At 38.4% G+C, this 16,870-nt stretch overlaps 1 protein-coding gene across 3 annotated transcripts in view; it reads left to right on the top strand.

The window, feature by feature from the left end:
* Positions 1-16,870, top strand: part of PAPSS1 (3'-phosphoadenosine 5'-phosphosulfate synthase 1) — a 74,443-nt gene that overhangs the window by 40,974 nt on the left and 16,599 nt on the right. For all 3 annotated transcript variants that reach the window (XM_073340852.2, XM_073340853.2, XM_073340855.2), the window contains exons 6-10: positions 1,052-1,165; positions 3,057-3,168; positions 6,585-6,790; positions 9,169-9,304; positions 12,481-12,749. In XM_073340852.2, the coding sequence (XP_073196953.1) occupies positions 1,052-1,165; positions 3,057-3,168; positions 6,585-6,790; positions 9,169-9,304; positions 12,481-12,749 (837 nt within the window). The remainder of the gene's footprint in view (positions 1-1,051; positions 1,166-3,056; positions 3,169-6,584; positions 6,791-9,168; positions 9,305-12,480; positions 12,750-16,870) is intronic.

Below are 16,870 nucleotides of genomic sequence, written 5' to 3'. Positions count from 1 at the left end.
GGCACCTTAGAGACTAACCAACCAAATAAATTGGTTAGTCTCTAAGGTGCCACAAGTACTCCTTTTCTTTTTGTGAATACAGACTAACACGGCTGTTACTCTGAGACATGGAATAGACATTTAATTTTTATTTAGACTTTAAATGATGTAGATTTGGATTTTGGGTTATAGCAGAAGTCTATCATAGTACTTTTATTGTTGCTATCTGACTGCCATGTCAGACATCTTGAACGAGGAATAAGGAGGATAAGGCTAGGGGGAGACGGAGGATGACAATCAGTATACCAAGAAACAGAAGAGGAAGCTTGAAATTTCTTCATTTGGGCAGTTTTCTCTTGTGAAGACTTTAGTTCAAGTCCCAATCCTACAAACACTTATATACATGTGTAACTGTATGCACAGAGTGTTTGTTTGTTTCCATTGAATTCAGTAAAACTTCTTGTGTAAAACTACTTCATGTTAGCGTTTGGATTGGTGCACTTGTATTATCCACTATTTACATGTAATATTTAAATTTGTGCCAGTGCTTTGTGGTAATCAAATTTGCTTGAGAAGCATATTTTGCACTGCTTTGTTAACCTTGCTAAAGTCTCCTGTGCAATTAGTTGCTTAAATTCCAAAATGAATGAATGTTCTCTCTTTCTGCATAAGTAAATAAAGTTTAAAAAAATTTTACATGCCCTGACACGAGCTAAATTTGTAAATGACAAATACAGTACTAATGAAAAATTGTATTCAGTTCAGTGATAAATAGTTACTCTGTAGTTGCTAGAGTTTATACCATACTATATAATTATAAGAGTTCAGAAAAAGGTTCCTTATCAGGGCACTTAACCTATGCAAAAATTAATACCTCTAGCCAACTTGTTGGCTAGCAATATATCAAACTTTTAGAATAAATTTGGTTTTCAACTGAATAAAAATGATTTAAGATGTATACCGCTCAGAGAGATTCTGCAACAATAAAATATTACCTTGACCATATGTTCAGCAGCTGAAAAGCATTTTGAGTGAGTACTGAATTATGATTCTTTTTTTTTTTTTTATGTAGGACATTGTACCGGTGGATGCCTCTTATGAGGTAAAAGAGCTGTATGTGCCAGAAAACAAGCTGAAATTGGCCAAAAGTGATGCAGAGACTCTGCTAACGTTGGAAATAAATAAGGTAGAGGAGTAATGGTATTGTGTTTCAGTGATTTGATTTCTGAAGCTGAAGCCAGAGTCTAATCTGTCAATTCAGCAGGTATAGCACAGTACCTAAACTAGTTACACGCTGTAACTTTTTAAAGATTGCTACAACATCCGCTTTGCTGATCTTTTGTTATCTTTGAGTCTCCATGACCTCAAAACTAATTGTTAGCATTTAAAAAAAATTTAGTTAATTCCCTTAACATCTCTGTGACATGAGTCGGATGGTCTGGATGATATGTTTTCTAGTTTCCTAAACAAAGCAGTCTCCTACCTGCCTTTTATAGATAGCTTTTTGTACAAGTTCTTAATTATTTTACAAATGTCCAGGCTTTTTTATTTTTCTTAAAGACAGATTTATACTATAGAAGGTGACTCTTTGTAATTTCATCCTTTTCTTTTTATTAACTAAGTTACATTTTTTTTTCCCTGTCACTTATTTTTCTTTTATGCTTTTAGCTATCATGACCTCATGCTGCTTTTTCGCTCCTCTTGGCTTCCCTGCTGGATGCCTTGACCTACTCTGTTCTTATTTGATTAATTTACTACTCTTCCAGTTCATATTTGAGCCAGTCTTTTGAAAACACAGACTGGCTGCTTTTTGTTCCTTGTATTCTTCTTTTTTTTCAGAGGAATTGGGCCATGAGCCAGCAAAGCACTTAAACACAGACTTAACTGTAAGCACATGAGTTTTCCTTTTAACTTTTTAATGAGCTTACTAGTGCTTAAGCATATGCTTAACTTTAGGTGCTTTGTGGGATCAAGGTCTCAATCTGTCTTGGAAGGATGCCTTAAGATTTCCAGTCTTTTTTTTCTACACCTGTGGATTTTAACACTTCCTCTCACTGCAGTTTATTAGATTCCTTGCTCTGCTGCCTTCTGTGAAGTTATCTGTTGCTTTTCTGAATTAAAGTAGCTTATTGGTCACTAGTACCAAGCTTCCTTAGTCTTGTATTGTAAATTGCTTCCTCTCTCTATTGGTAAGAAATAGATCAATCTAGAAAAAAAATCCCCCCCCTCCTTTATTTTTTGGTTACTAAATACCAGCACAAGCTGTGGGAGAAATCTGCATCTTAATTGTCTCAACATGAGGTAAACAAAGTAGTAAATATTAGTCATGTACTTGTATTACATGCACTCTTGCACAACGGACCTGCCCAAGCTCAGCAAGCTCTTCCTTGTGAAAAGCTCTTGACTCAGTCTCATTAATGTGCATACAGAAATAATAAAACAGTTGTGATACATCTCACTGTGTGGCCTTTACTAAGTGTTAAGGGAGGAAATTCCCTGTAAACTGATATCAGTCTTTTAAACTAAAATAAGTGGTAGTCTGATTATTATGAGGCTGACGGGAGGGGGCGGAGTCTTAACTGCTTTTTGCTATAAAAATACCACTTCTAATTGATTAAAAGACTTTTAACAGTTACGCCCAGGATTATTTTTCTGTTTTATGTGTTTCCCTCATCCTCTTGCTTAAGAATGTAAGTAGCCCTATGTATAAGACATGGTCTTGTTCATTGCAGAACTATCTGAATTCTGCTAATTTGAACTACTAAAGGCCTTCAGTATGCAAACTAATTGCAATTCATTTATTTCTAGCATAGCATTGGAAATTCAGCTAATACGATGCTGGAAATGTGAAAAGTAGCTCATTTATAAATTGTGAGGAGGAAAAAGGCATTTTTTTTCTGTGAAGAGACTGAGATCTGTGCTAATGATGATTAATGCTCTCTATTAAAAGCTGATCTGTACTTCAGATTTAGTATGGAGAATATATCTGTATTCTGAAAAAAAAATTCTCGAAGGTTACTTGGCTCAGTGCATGGAGTTCACTGGTGTCAGCATGTGTATGTCTGTCTCTTTACCAGGTGGATATGCAATGGGTGCAAGTACTGGCAGAAGGTTGGGCGACACCACTTAATGGCTTTATGAGAGAGAGAGAATACTTGCAATGCCTTCATTTTGACTGCCTTCTGGATGGTAAGGCATTTCAGTTTAAAAATACTTTTTAAAACCACCTGAAGCACACAGCTCTGTAGCTTTGTTGTGGTACATTGATTTGCCATGTGAGAACTGTATTAGATGTGTGTCCTCTCCTGAGGACAGAGAATCAAAACTTGCAAATGATTAAACTTAATATGAAATAATATCTTGCTTTTAGCTTCTGCCTTCTTGTTACTGGATTAGTTTTATAAATGAAAACCTTCCACAATTAATAATTATCTTCAGCAGTGTATATGTCTTTCAAACTTTCCTATTCACTTTTGAAAAACTTTGTCCTTCTCCAGTCTCATTAATTTTTGGTATTCAGGATTACTGATAAATAACTGTTAGTATGTAGCTCTAGACCAAGATTGTCTAAAGACATGTTCTGTGGCTGTGCCAGAGTGAAGAGAGTGCAAAGTGATTCTCTGCTGAGGCTTGGAGCCATGGCAGACAAAACCAAGAAGAAGGTTCAGGCCCTTCTGGTCCCCTTTGAAGCTCTGCTGGACTCCAGCCTGTCTGATTTTGCTTTTGCCTCTTACAGCTCCCTTTTGCTACAGAATTGACTCCCGTCTCACCATTTCCTGCTGTTATTCTTTGTCTGCCATGCTGCCTCCAACAATTGTTACTCCTGTCTTATCCCAATGTTCCAGATACCTCTTTTAAATCCCCATATTTCTTTTACAAATCTCTCAAATGCTAACCTGTATAATAAAATGTTATCACCATTCCATTATTTCATACTCTTCAGGTTTGCACCACCCTCTGAGACTTCTTTCTTTCTTTCCATACCATTCCATTTCTTTGTCTCTCTGCCCTGTAAAGCTCATTCGTATAGAGACTTCAGCTTCTTTTTGCATCTTGTATATGACTGAATGTACTGTTTAACAAAACATACATCCTTTTGTAGTGATACTATAAATGCAGATAAAAAGTTTAGTGAAAAGAGTTTTTTAAAATGGTGGAGTATTTTAATATTCTTTGGAAAAATATCTGGTTACTGTTTTTGAAACAGAATGTATCTCTGTCTGTGTAGAGCTGTCCTGCAATTCTGTTCTTTTGTCTGGTTGTATCTGTAAATGCAACTGCTTTCAGTTTTGCCTCTGTTTCTTTCTTTGATTCTTATTTAGGTCAGACACATGGAGAGAGTAGCAATGTAGGGAACATGTGGGAAGAAAGATGTTGGGGTGAGGGGTAGAAACAGCTGCACCCCTGTCAGTACACCTACAATCTTTCCTTTGATCACAGATTTTTCAACATTTCAGAGGCCTGTAGTATCACAGATGGTCATTTGAGGGCAGGTCCTTCAGTGAGAAAAGAAAAGAAACGTCAATTTTCAGATTGAAGGTAGAGAGGAAATATAGTGCCTAAGGAGGTGATAGCAGCCATTCGGCAGTGTGTGTTTGGTGGTATTCATTTTGAAACATGCCTTTTTCCCAAATCACTTCTTCTGTTCACCTGTTCTGTTCCTTACATTTTTCTTACATTTGTGTATTAGCAGTTAATTACAAGCTAAAATTATTTTGTAACAAATAACAAAATGCATTCCCCCATTTTCCCCATTCTTTGTGCGAATAAAGTTTACTTCAGCACAATGCAATTTCAAAGCCCGTAGCCCCAAAACTTTTCCTTCATGGCTTTAGTTTGCAGCCCTAGACTTGTCATAGTTACAGAGCAAGCTGCGCTTTAGACCCCTTTACAGTTCTTCTTGAGTACACACCTCAGGCAACAGGCTATGCTGCCTTCACCTCTCTAGGTGGAACCCCATGGTTCTATCACTGCTACACTGGATCTTTGGGGTGCGGCCCCCACTATGCCCAAAGGCTACTTAACTTCCAGGGTGTTTGTATGCATTTTTTAATGCAATTTTGAAAAGTTGTAGTAAATCAGGGTTAGCAATTTTTGACTGTCAAGTGAAATATTAATTATTTAACATTGTGTTTTTGGGGTTTTTTTGTTTTTTTTTTTTTTGCAACCAAACCTTAGTGGTGGGCAAGTAGACTGGCTGATAAAAGGTTTGACGCTTTTGCAACACAGTAAATGTTTCTCTTTTGTACAACTAAGTGCTTAATAAGTGCTATTTTATCCTTTGTTTGCTTTGGAAAACAAAGAATCTGGATACTAAGACTAAATTCTGAGTGCAAGTATGCGACACACCTTTCATTTCAGATTATATGAGAGACTGGGAATAAAAAATTATTGCATGTTCTTTTCCAGCCAACTTCATCATTTTTAACTTTCTGACTCTAGGGGCAGGTTTGAAAGGTTTCTAAAATGTATTGTCCAAAGATGTGAGTTTACATAGGGCCAGTGGTGAATTCCTAACCCCACTGAATTCATTGGCCAAATTCCCGTTGACTTCAGTGGGGACAGGATTTTGCCCTAGGTGAATACCCTGGAGTTTCTCATTATTATGGTAAGTATGACACTAAGACTTCAAGCTTTTTCAGTTAATTTACAATAACTAGTCCACTAGTCTCTCATAACCTAATTCCCTTATTGTTGTCAAGAAAAATAAGACTTCCAGCATGTGGTAATGAAGTAAATCTTTAAAAATGAAGTTCACATGTAGTTTTAGAATTGACATGCTCTGGGCTAGTTTTGTGGGAAGTTGACAGTTGATAAGATTGCAACTAAACAAACATATGCTAAATGTCTGACCAACTCAGTTGTCAATCTGTTTTGAAACATATGGGTTCAGGTAGTTCAGTCTGAAAATATGTTGATTCTCTCAATATTATAGTAGTAAAAACTTAACTTTTGAATTAATTGAATAATATACACTAGCTGATTTGACGTTTTTGACCACTTTCCATCACATTGAACTTGCCCAAGCATCTGAAGTACAACTAACAAAAATGTTAGTGGGAACCAGAGGTTAAAATGCAGATTTGTGCCCAAATGATTTTTAGATGATCTTCTGATTTAAAAGGCAACATTGAACAAGAAGTGAAGAGCCTCCTTTTACTCCCTGAATGTCAGTTTTGGAACCACATACCCTAGTATGTAAGGCGGTTCTGGCAGCCATAAAACATGGACTATCTTTAGACTCCAAATATTTGTGTCTAGTATCAATCTTTTGACAGATAGTTCTGTCTGTGTAGATTAGAAGGTTTTGGTACCACTTTCATTAGTGCACATGTTGATTGTGTCACAACCAATTTTTAAACACGCTGGTTCCTTCTCAAGACTTGGTGCCTAAATTACTGTATAGCTACCTTGTATCTCATAGAGGAGCACAATCTCAAGTATTTTATTCTAAAATTTGCCCCTTTAGCACCAGTTAAGTGTAATTACTTGAACTATGTGTCATGGAATGTATAGCTTGTATTATAACTTGTTAGAAAGAGGAGATTGGGTTTGCATATGCCATTTGGTCACCATTTGTGAAGTGTGTATTCTTTATCCTACAGGAGGAGTTATTAACCTATCAGTGCCTATAGTGCTGACAGCTAGCCAGGAAGACAAAGAGAGACTGGATGGATGTACAGCTCTTGCACTGGTGTATGAGGGGCGTCGTGTGGCCATTCTTCGTAACCCAGAGTTTTATGAACACAGGAAAGAGGAACGCTGTGCCAGGCAGTGGGGAACAATATGCAAGGAACATCCCTACATCAAGGTTGTTTGAAAGCTGTGTTATCTAGCTCTAATTAAAACTATCCTTTTTGTAGAGTTATAGTTGCAAGTGGAGTAGAGTTGACACCAGCAACTGTTTACCTGGACCAAAAATTCTTTGCTCTTCTGTTTAATTTTTAGACAGAAGTAAAGCTTTTACTGTTCGATGCAGCTGATCTCTATTGCGTACTCTTCACTTGTTAGTGTGGCATTCTAAAATGAGTGGATGATCTACATGTGAAACGCATAGACTGTGCCACAGAATCAGCAATAGATCAGAGAAGAGAACTTTCTCCTTGGGTACACTTTGGAAATGCAGCCTTCTGTTTAAGGTGGGCCCAGATGGGTCATCAAAACTACTCAAGCAGCAGATGAACATGGTGCATATGGGGTGTATCTATCCTCCCTGAATATATAGTGGATGGTTTTGAAGGTATTGAAACATTTAGTGTTCCCTCTCATAGGGATAATTAACTTTCCTGTCTCCTTGCACTCTGCCTACCACAATGCGTGTTCTGATCATTGAGTAGTCTTCGTGACTGTGTCTTAAGGTTTGTAAACTCTGTTCGTTAGGGTTTGTAAGCTCTATGTGGATACTGCATTAAAGATTACCTGGGTTATCTCCAGTTGAGATGTTTTTTGAATAGTCTTGTTGGCATGCTGATGACTCAAAACCAATGTATTTTTTAAAAACTCAGACTAACTGTGAGTTTGTCCTAAAAAAAGGAAAAGTTATTGATACATTTAAAAAATCTATACAACTAATACTTGCACAAATTTGAAAACTGCACACTGCCCTACTTTACATTAACCTTTTAAATAATATAGTGCCATAGAACATTCTTGCGGGAATATGACTATATCTGGAATATTGCATATTTAGCTGTTGCTAAAATTATTTCAATGATCATGCATTCCATCCTGTACAATGACAGGTCCGGTGGATATGACGGATGGATGGTGAGATTGCAAGTTCAGTAAAAGCTGACAATTATATCGGTTAAAGAAATCCAAGACAATGGAATGCATACAACAGGTGAATGCCACCTTATAGTATGCCACCAATCGCAATATGACTTGGTTAAGATTGGTGTAGGAAATATGAGCCCTCTTCTCATGTCTGCTCAGCAGCTTTGCACCATGTTATCAGCCCAGAGCAGTGGATCTGGCTCCTTAGAATTCCCCTTAGTTAAGAGGACTGTCTAGGTGTCAGAGCTGGTATAGCAGTTCCTATGTTTTTCACATGCCCCTTTTTTTCTGCCCTTGGGCCTCCATTTCAGCAGGCTTTTTAGCATTCTTAAACTGTAGTGATCCCTAGCTGTTGGAATGGTCCCTTTGGAGAACTGGAAGCCCGATATAAGTTAGATTTGCCAACAGGTGCAACTTGGCTGGAGCAGATATTCTAGGCTTTGTTACTTCAATATCCTGATTTGTGTAGGTTTAAAAAAAAAAATCCTTTATTGTAACATTTTGAATGCAGATGTGGCACAAATTTTGTATTCTTCAAATTCCATAATGCTGGAATTTAAGGATAAATTTATTCACACAATTGCTCTTTTGTACAACAACTGGGCAGTTACTGGCTCAGTTGCTCATTTGTGTATCCTTGCATAAAGGCAGCTCTAGCCTTTCAAGAATATGAATTTCATACTTAGATTTCCACGCATACACTTCTGCTCTGTCTTCTTAACATTTGTCATAAATTAATATTTGGTGATAAAGGATGAGATGACACTACTTCTTAAAAGTTATAAATAAGTAAATACCTGTTATGACACAGATCAATAAAAGTCAAGGCAAAATAAATCTAAAAACTTTAAAAATCCTTAAGATTTCAGTTTTAGTCACAAATGTAATTCATTGTAATGGATGAATAGTCAATCAAAACTTTATTTCTTTATTTGCTACTAAATGCTTGTTGTTACTTATTGATTTTGGGTTGACCAGAGCTTTTGTAGGCTTCATTCCAATACTGGGAGTAAGAAGTTTGAACAATTAAATGGCATGTGTCCTGAAGTAGGAAGCTTCCCAGGCATCTACACCTTTTGGCTGTGGATGTTGCATAATTACACTGGTTAAGATGTTAGTTACTTTTCATTTCTATGCAGCATTTTGAAGGGAAATACACGTGCCAGTCACGGATTAGTTATTCTCACCTTCTTTGCCCTACAATGTAACTGATTCAGATCACATTTCAGTGATTTTAAAAATTACCACTTAGACTCAGAGAGTCTCTATAAAATAGAATGAACTCAAAACAGATTTTAGCAATTGCATTGAAGTGCAGTCCTTTAGATGTTCAGCTGACAACTGTCTTCTGTAACTGAAGTGTTTTTGTTTTAATTTATATGCTGACAAAACCTCTTCCACTCTTTCTTCTAGATGGTGATGGAGCAAGGGGACTGGCTTATTGGTGGAGATCTACAAGTCCTTGACCGTATTTATTGGAATGATGGTCTTGATCAATACCGTCTCACTCCTGCTGAACTAAAGCAGAAATTCAAAGAAATGAATGCTGGTGAGTCACTTTTGTAGCTGTATCCTAGTATTCTCCATATTATCCAGAAGCTTACTGCTGCAAGACTGGATGGGCTTCTTGCCCAGGAGGGACAAACATCATTTGTGGGACATGTATTTTGAAAATGTTTTCAGTATCTTGGAAAACTTGAAATTCTGTCTTCTAGATGAAAAATGGGCAGACATATTCTTTAAAATTTGGGTGAGCTGTTACTTGCCCAAGGTATCATAGCAAGTCAGTGACCATTGAAGACCTGTCTTCCCAGTACCCTTCAGAAACCACTAGACGGCTGCTCCACAACTACATTCTACAACTCAGGAAAAGAAGAGATAACATTGGCTTGTGGTGCAGCATGATTTTAAATGATCATAAGGAAGATGTACACTAAACCTCTCCCCAGTGTGTTCCCAGCTGGATAAAAGAGTGCAAGTCTGATTGATTGATTTAATTCAGTTCTTCAGAAAGAATTCACTAAGCCATTGCAATATTGAGCCAGAAACGTAATCTTCAACAACAAGCAAGTGCCTTTTTTCTCCTTCCAGATGTAAAAGAGAGCCTGACTGTTTTGAAAACTTTGTTTTTGTTTGTTAGAAATAATGTGTGTCCACACACACACCCACCCTTAGAGGACTGGATTAGCTTGACTAACTAAAGACTGAAATCTGAACTAGTTGGAGAGGAAGCCATGTTGTGTCAGGCTGTCTAAATTTAGCTGTGTGGGTGTGTTAATACCTGTGAAACTCAGACTCCTGACAAACTCTTGGTGGGTTGGAGGTTGGGTACGTGGCTTTTTTCTGTGAAAGATTTGACATCCCTGATCCTTCAGTTGAATGCCAAGAATGCTCCCTCTTCAGTTCCCAAGTCCTCAAAGAAGTCCTCCAGCAAAACCAGGGAAGACAATTGGTATTTCTGATGGCTTGAAGGGCAAAAAAAACCAAACCCTTTCTTAAAAATAAAATCTTTCAGACTCCTCTGTACATCATAAAGAACCCGCCCTCCCTCTCACCCCCCCAAAAGCACAAGTATAGTTTTTTTTTCAGGTCGCCTTTGATGACTGCCTTTTAAATGAGCTAAATATTATTGGTGTTCTGTAATTCTTTGGAATGCTTTTATAGTGTTTTTCCTTACATATTATCTTCATTGCCTTTTACACTCTTTTAATTAAAATCTATTCCATGCTGCTCTTTGGGAACAAAACACATGAGCCTTGCAAGGAAACTAGCATAACAAAAGGTATTGGAACTTTTTTAGAAGTATTTGGGATCCAATTACTAGCTTCACATCAGAGAAAAGTAACCATTGTGTTAGTTTATTTGTTTTCCGTTTTTAGAGGTTCCTGTTAGATAAATAAGTAACAGACCAAGTGGTAATGGCTTGGCAGTAAAGTTGTTTGTTCTTTGCTCTTCTAGCGGAGCCACAACAAACGGGCTGCTAAGAAAGCACTGTAAGGTGTGGGAGAGGGAGGTAAAAGATGGAACCCAAATCAGCTATACAGAGTTTGAGATATAGAATCCTTACTTTAAGTCTTAGTTATCCAGTGAGCAGACAAACAGTTGTCTGACATCTGAAAAACCTGTTATCCTGGCTTCATTATTTCCTTATAACGAGGTGGTGGTGCTACTGTGCAGTCATGCATGATCCTCATGTCCTTCATTGATTTTCAGTGGAAGGAAAAACACTGTGGTTTTTTTGGTTTGATGTATTGTTGAAATGACTTTAAGGTAATATTAACTGTAGTCTACCTATGTCAGCTGCTTACACTGCATAAACTCTACTATGGTGATTAAAGGTGGAAGAGACCTATTAGGTTGTGTCAAATCCCCTTGTAAAAGGTAGGCTACATTCCTTTTATAGTGGGGGCAGGAGGAAGGGAGGGAAGAGGCAGGAAACGAGAGGGGATATTAAAAGAATTCTGCTGACATCTCAGATAGCCTGTAGACTGTGTGCTGCCTCAGGTTTGTGATCTGGTTATTCTGTAGACTAGTTCATTAAGACCTCCGTGTCCAAAGAACTTTCGTGTTCTGGGATCACTGCTAATGTGATGCCTGTTTGGTAGAGTTCAGCAGCAAGCTACTAGATTTGGATCACTCTGGCAGCTTTATGTTCAACAAATGCCATTGCTGTTGCTTATGGAGAAAAGTTTGTGCATTCTAGATAATAGGGGTGCATTGGTTCCTGTATTACATAACATTTTCTTCTGTGGATATTATGTATACCTAAACCAAAACCAGTATCTTAAATTTCATCCAGAATCCAATCGGTAGAGCCTTGAGCAGATACAAAATTTATATCCGCGGATATCTGCGGAGTTGCAGGGCTCTACCTGTAAATGAGCAAGTCCAGCAGGGCCATGGCCAGCAACCGTGACAGGAACTGCAGCATCAAGTCAGCTGCCACTTGCAGGAGCCAGGGGGGAAGGATAGCTCAGTGGTTTGAACATTGGCCTGCTAAACCCAGGGTTGTGAGTTCAATCATTGAGGGGGCCATTTAGGGATCTGGGGCAAAAACTGGGGATTGGCCCTGCTTTGAGCAGGGGGTTGGACTAGATGACCTCCTGAGGTCCCTTCCAACTCTGATATTCTGTGAGTGCTGAGCCTGGGCAGCTCCTCTGGCATGGCTGTACCGCCCCTAGCCCTACCCACTGGGCGAGCTGTCCCTGGTCATGCTAGTATATGCAAGTGGCTAGCACGCTCCCAGACAGGAGATGTAGACCACTGCGTGGGAGGGACCATGGGACCAGCCAGCTTTCTATGGACCCTGGTTTGAGAACCTCTTGGTAACCAGTACAGATCATGGATCACAGCTGCAATGTGCTCTTGGAGAGATGCCCCACTCAGTAAGCAGACTTGTTTTTCAGTCTATTTTTCTGAATATATTTAATGGGGAGTAGCGCTGTGTAGAGCTCATTGCAGTAGTCTAATTTTCTGAGTGATTAACGTCATTGTATAGGCAATCCATTATTGACACAACTCGATAACCAAAACCTGGAGTTATTTTTTGCTTCTGCCTTGTGAGTAAGGTGTGAATCCATGCTGATTGGCTAGTTCGAAAATGCTGATAAAGTACATAAAGCAGTGATCACAATTTAACATTGTTGAATCATGCAGTCTACTGCTCATGGTCTGAACTTCACAAATAGTAACTCTAACCATTTTGGCCCTTTTTTCTTCCCATAGATGCTGTCTTTGCATTCCAGTTGCGCAACCCAGTGCACAATGGCCATGCTCTGTTAATGCAGGATACCCATAAGCAGCTTCTAGAACGGGGCTACCGGCGTCCAGTTCTGCTCTTGCATCCACTTGGTGGCTGGACAAAGGAGGATGATGTTCCTCTGATGTGGCGTATGAAGCAACATGCGGCAGTACTGGAGGAAGGAATATTGAATCCAGAAACAACAGTGGTGGCCATATTTCCATCTCCCATGATGTATGCTGGACCAACGGAGGTAGATAAATTGTGAGAGTATAAAAACAATGCCAGTGTTACTCTGTAATGCTTTGTATTATTGCGCTGTGTATTTTTTTTTTAAACTGGCAGTTGAGCCTTTAATAATAATCTTCTCTTCCTTAGCAAACAGCACCACAGAAATCTCTTTCCTATTCAGGCAAATATCTGTTTCTATGCAGTAATGGGTTTAAAGTGGGAGATGGGAGACAGAGCAGTGTCAAATTTTTAGATGCTGTTTCCTTTTTTCTGTTAAAAAGACATGATGATACATATCTCTTCACCTTTTCTTTTTAGATGAAGTTATAAAGTCTTTTAACATATTGAATAATTGCCAAAAAACAGGGATTTTAGAGATCCTAGTTTTATGTCCCAATTAAAATTGGGACAGTGGGGTGGGTGGATGAGTGTGTGTCTTTGGCAAACTTAATCTAGGGAGAATTGCTTTACGGCGTTACATAAAAATGACTATGAAATAACTTTTGGCAAGATTTTATTTAGAGGTTTGCATTCAAATTGAACCCTCTAGAGGTTGTGGGATACAGTGAAGAGAATTAAATGTTGACATTTGGGGGAGATTATTTGGCTCAGGGGACATTGGTTCTATATCTCATTACCATTTTTTTTTTCCTTCGGGCCATGGGAAGTTCAGATCCTGACTAGGTTCATAGTAACTGAAAATTAACCATCTGATGGCGTTGTGATGGACTTAGTCTAGTTACTGTAGACAGGGAGTCCACATAGCAAAAATCAGCAGTCACATTTAATGTTCGGTTACCTCTCGTTGGCAGGCAAGGTAGTTATGGAGACTGAGCTGCCTTTTCACCCACAGAGAAAGGTAGCTCCAGATCACAGTTGAGACGTGTTAGCTAGGCACTATGGGAAGCTTGTGCTGTTGCTTACAGTGGATATGTTGCCACCTTTCACTAAAACTAGATTCATGCAGTTTAAAAAAATTCTCTCTTTTGACATTAACAATGTTATTGCTTTTGGCTGCTACTTGTACTCTGTTGTGGTTTAAGAAAACCAAACACCTGTAAATTAAGTCGCTTATGAATACAGTGTCCCTGTTTCCATGTTTTCCAAGTGAAAATCTTGAGTGTGTAAGAGGGATTTGAACAAAACTCTACCCACAACCTTCAGTCGTGATACTGAATAAAATAAGAAACATCCCCTAATTTATGCAGCATTTCCAATGACCTCAGAAAGCAGCCTGCCAGTAATGTATTGTAACCAGCTAAGGGAAAAAAAAACACTCTTCCTTTAATCATTTTCTGTAGGTCATTTAGAAGACATTGGTACCAGATTTGTTTCTTTAGCGCAAATGATTTACAGAACAACAGGCAGCTGTTAAGCCAGTATGGTTATCAACAGGATGTACATGGTTTTCCAGTCTGTAAAGATTTAATGGGCATGTTTTGTAGGCCTCAATTTAACATTTTTGTACTTTAAAAACCTCTTTTTATGGTGTGTTGGGTAACCAGCTAGGAAACTATATTTGCAGTCCTGACAGTTATCTCTGAAGAAAAAGAATCAACTCCAAAAAGGGCAAATGCCATATAAAAACCTTAACTGCTTCAACCACTGGGGAAGATGAGCACATTGTCAAGGAATATGAATGCATCACACTTGGACAATAGTTGCTGATTATGTTCTTGGCTCTCACGCTTACACTTTATATGATTCTAAAGCTTTTTGAAATTATTCTAATGAAACATCAGTTGTATCCTCCACCAGGTCTCATTGTGGCTGAGATTTCTTGGTTGTTGTTAGCAGTATGATAGTACAAAACAGGGGTGGCCAACCTGAGCCTGAGAAGGAACCAGAATTTACCAATGTACATTGCCAAAGATCCACAGTAATATGTCAGCAGCCCCGCATCAGTTCCCCGCCGATCAGCGCCTCCCTCTCCCTCCCCCACCTCCTAATGAGCTGTTTTGTGGAGTGTAGGAGGCTCGGGGGAGCGAGGGCATGGCAAACTCGGGGGAGGGGATGTGAATGGGGGGGGGGGGGCAGAGCCAGGGGTTGAGCAGTGAGCACCCCTCCTCCCCCGCCCGGCACTTTGGAAAGTTGGCGCCTGTAGCTGCTGTCCTGGAATATACAAGGAGCCGCATATTAACTTCTGAAGAGCCCCATGTGGCTCCGGAGCCACAGATTGGCCACCCTTGGTATAAAACATAAAATTTTCCTTTAGAGATCAGGAAAAGCCCAACAGCTATAGTGGCCCATCTGCATGTTGCTTGTGTAAGTGATGGTGTGTTCATGGTGCAAATGTGTAAAATAGACTTCAGATGCTTTGTTTGTACCCATAGCTCTCATCAGCAGTGGAATCCGGTACATGTGCTGTCTAGCTGTGGTCAAGGTGAAAATTCATACCAGTTGTACAGTGGTAATTCTGTAATTAGTTCCTGGTTCCAGTATTTGCACAGTACTTTGATACTATATGAGCTCCCCTCTTAAACGTTAAATCCTGTGTTTCTTGCCATGTTAACACTTGCAGTATAATTTAATGCAGAATACAGTGTCATGCATAGTTACCTAACACACAGGATATTCATCTTTCAATAGGAGATCTGTGTATGAAGCAGCTGCAGAAGCAGGCCTTTGACTCTTAAAACTGTAAAAATGCGAATTTACATTTTTGCATGTAAATGTTTGGAATAGGAAGATGATTATAGGTGTCTGCAGAAGTCTGTTTAAACCTAACTTTTTGCTGACGCAATTTTTATTTCTAAAGTTGCATGTTTCTAATGTCACAGTAACATAACAGTCTCACTCTGATCTTCTGTATCACTTTTTTTTCTCAGTGGTTGCCTGGTATTTTTCTTTTAAGACATTTTAATTACTGTCTAACTCAGTGTGTCTATTTTATGTTATGTATGTTAGTTTATAGTTATTTTTATGAGAGGATAAGAATATAGTTTTAAAAATTTTGTGTTCACACTATCAAGTGCAATATTCTGTAGGCTACACCCTTGGAGTCTTAAAAGGTCACCTGCCCTGCAGGGAATTTTCTAACTTGCAGGGTGAATTCTATTGATTTCCTATAAAAGACCCACTCTTCCTCAAGATAGGTAGAATTTTAAGGCATCAGGATTGTACACTGAATGAAAACATGCACATGCACAAGGTGCTGTACTTGTTAAGCTGTATTTAATTCCCCCCCCCACCCCCCGTTCCCATCAAAAAGTGTGAAGGTTGACAAACATGAGAATATTTCCTGTTAAGGGGATAAATTGATATCCGCTGAACTTCTCTATCATTTTCAGTCAATTACTTACTATATAGTGTACAGCTAAGCCACACACTGAAAATATTACAACTAACAATGAAAGAAGAAAATTTGCTTAAGAACTAATTGTATAACTGGTTATACTAGAAGCCACAGAACTGCTGCTTGGTTACAAAAAAATCTAGTTCCATAAGAGCCGAAGATAATGAATCGAAAGGTGTTACTTTGTCCTATCAGAGATTACATCATAAAAAGACTCCAAGTGGTTTTACTCTTAACATTACTCTTACTCTTAGATTGGGATTTCAAAGGTGAGGGAATTAGGTGCTCAACTTGCAGTGAAATTCAGTGGGATTTGGATGCCTAAATCCCTTAGGCTTATTTTGAATATTAGGAAAATATCTAAAACATACATGGAATCACACGATATGTTACACTTTGGAATCTAGTGAGTATTACTTGCAATCTTTCTATCCACCTATTATTTTAATGAGGATTATCTACAGACAGACATTAAACAAGTTCCTCACTTCTCTAAAAACAGTTCTCTGTGTTTGGCTGTAGAAGAATGTCAGTTCTGTTCAATGTGGCATAGTCTACACAGAATTTGCTTTTTAAAGAAAAAAATTTCTGCCTTCAATAAATAGCTTAGCAAGAGGGGGAAAAAATGGCAAAGTTGAGCTGATGGAATGAGTGAAGCTTGTAACTATGAACTTTACAAAAAGTAATGTAGGAAAAAAATGTTGGCATGTCTCAGTTTTTAAAATGTGTGAGTGTATATAAGTGCATATTAAAAACAAACAAACCCTGAAATATGTTTTAATATTTAAATGCTGCTTTAAGATTTGAAATTTTAACAAAAAGTCAGGAATGCAAAGGTAAAGTTTCTA

Source organism: Lepidochelys kempii, chromosome 4 (assembly GCF_965140285.1).
Source record: "Lepidochelys kempii isolate rLepKem1 chromosome 4, rLepKem1.hap1, whole genome shotgun sequence".
Taxonomy (NCBI): Eukaryota; Metazoa; Chordata; order Testudines; family Cheloniidae; genus Lepidochelys; species Lepidochelys kempii.
The sequence above is the reverse complement of the archived record's forward strand: the minus strand, read 5'-3'. Positions and strand labels throughout refer to the sequence as shown.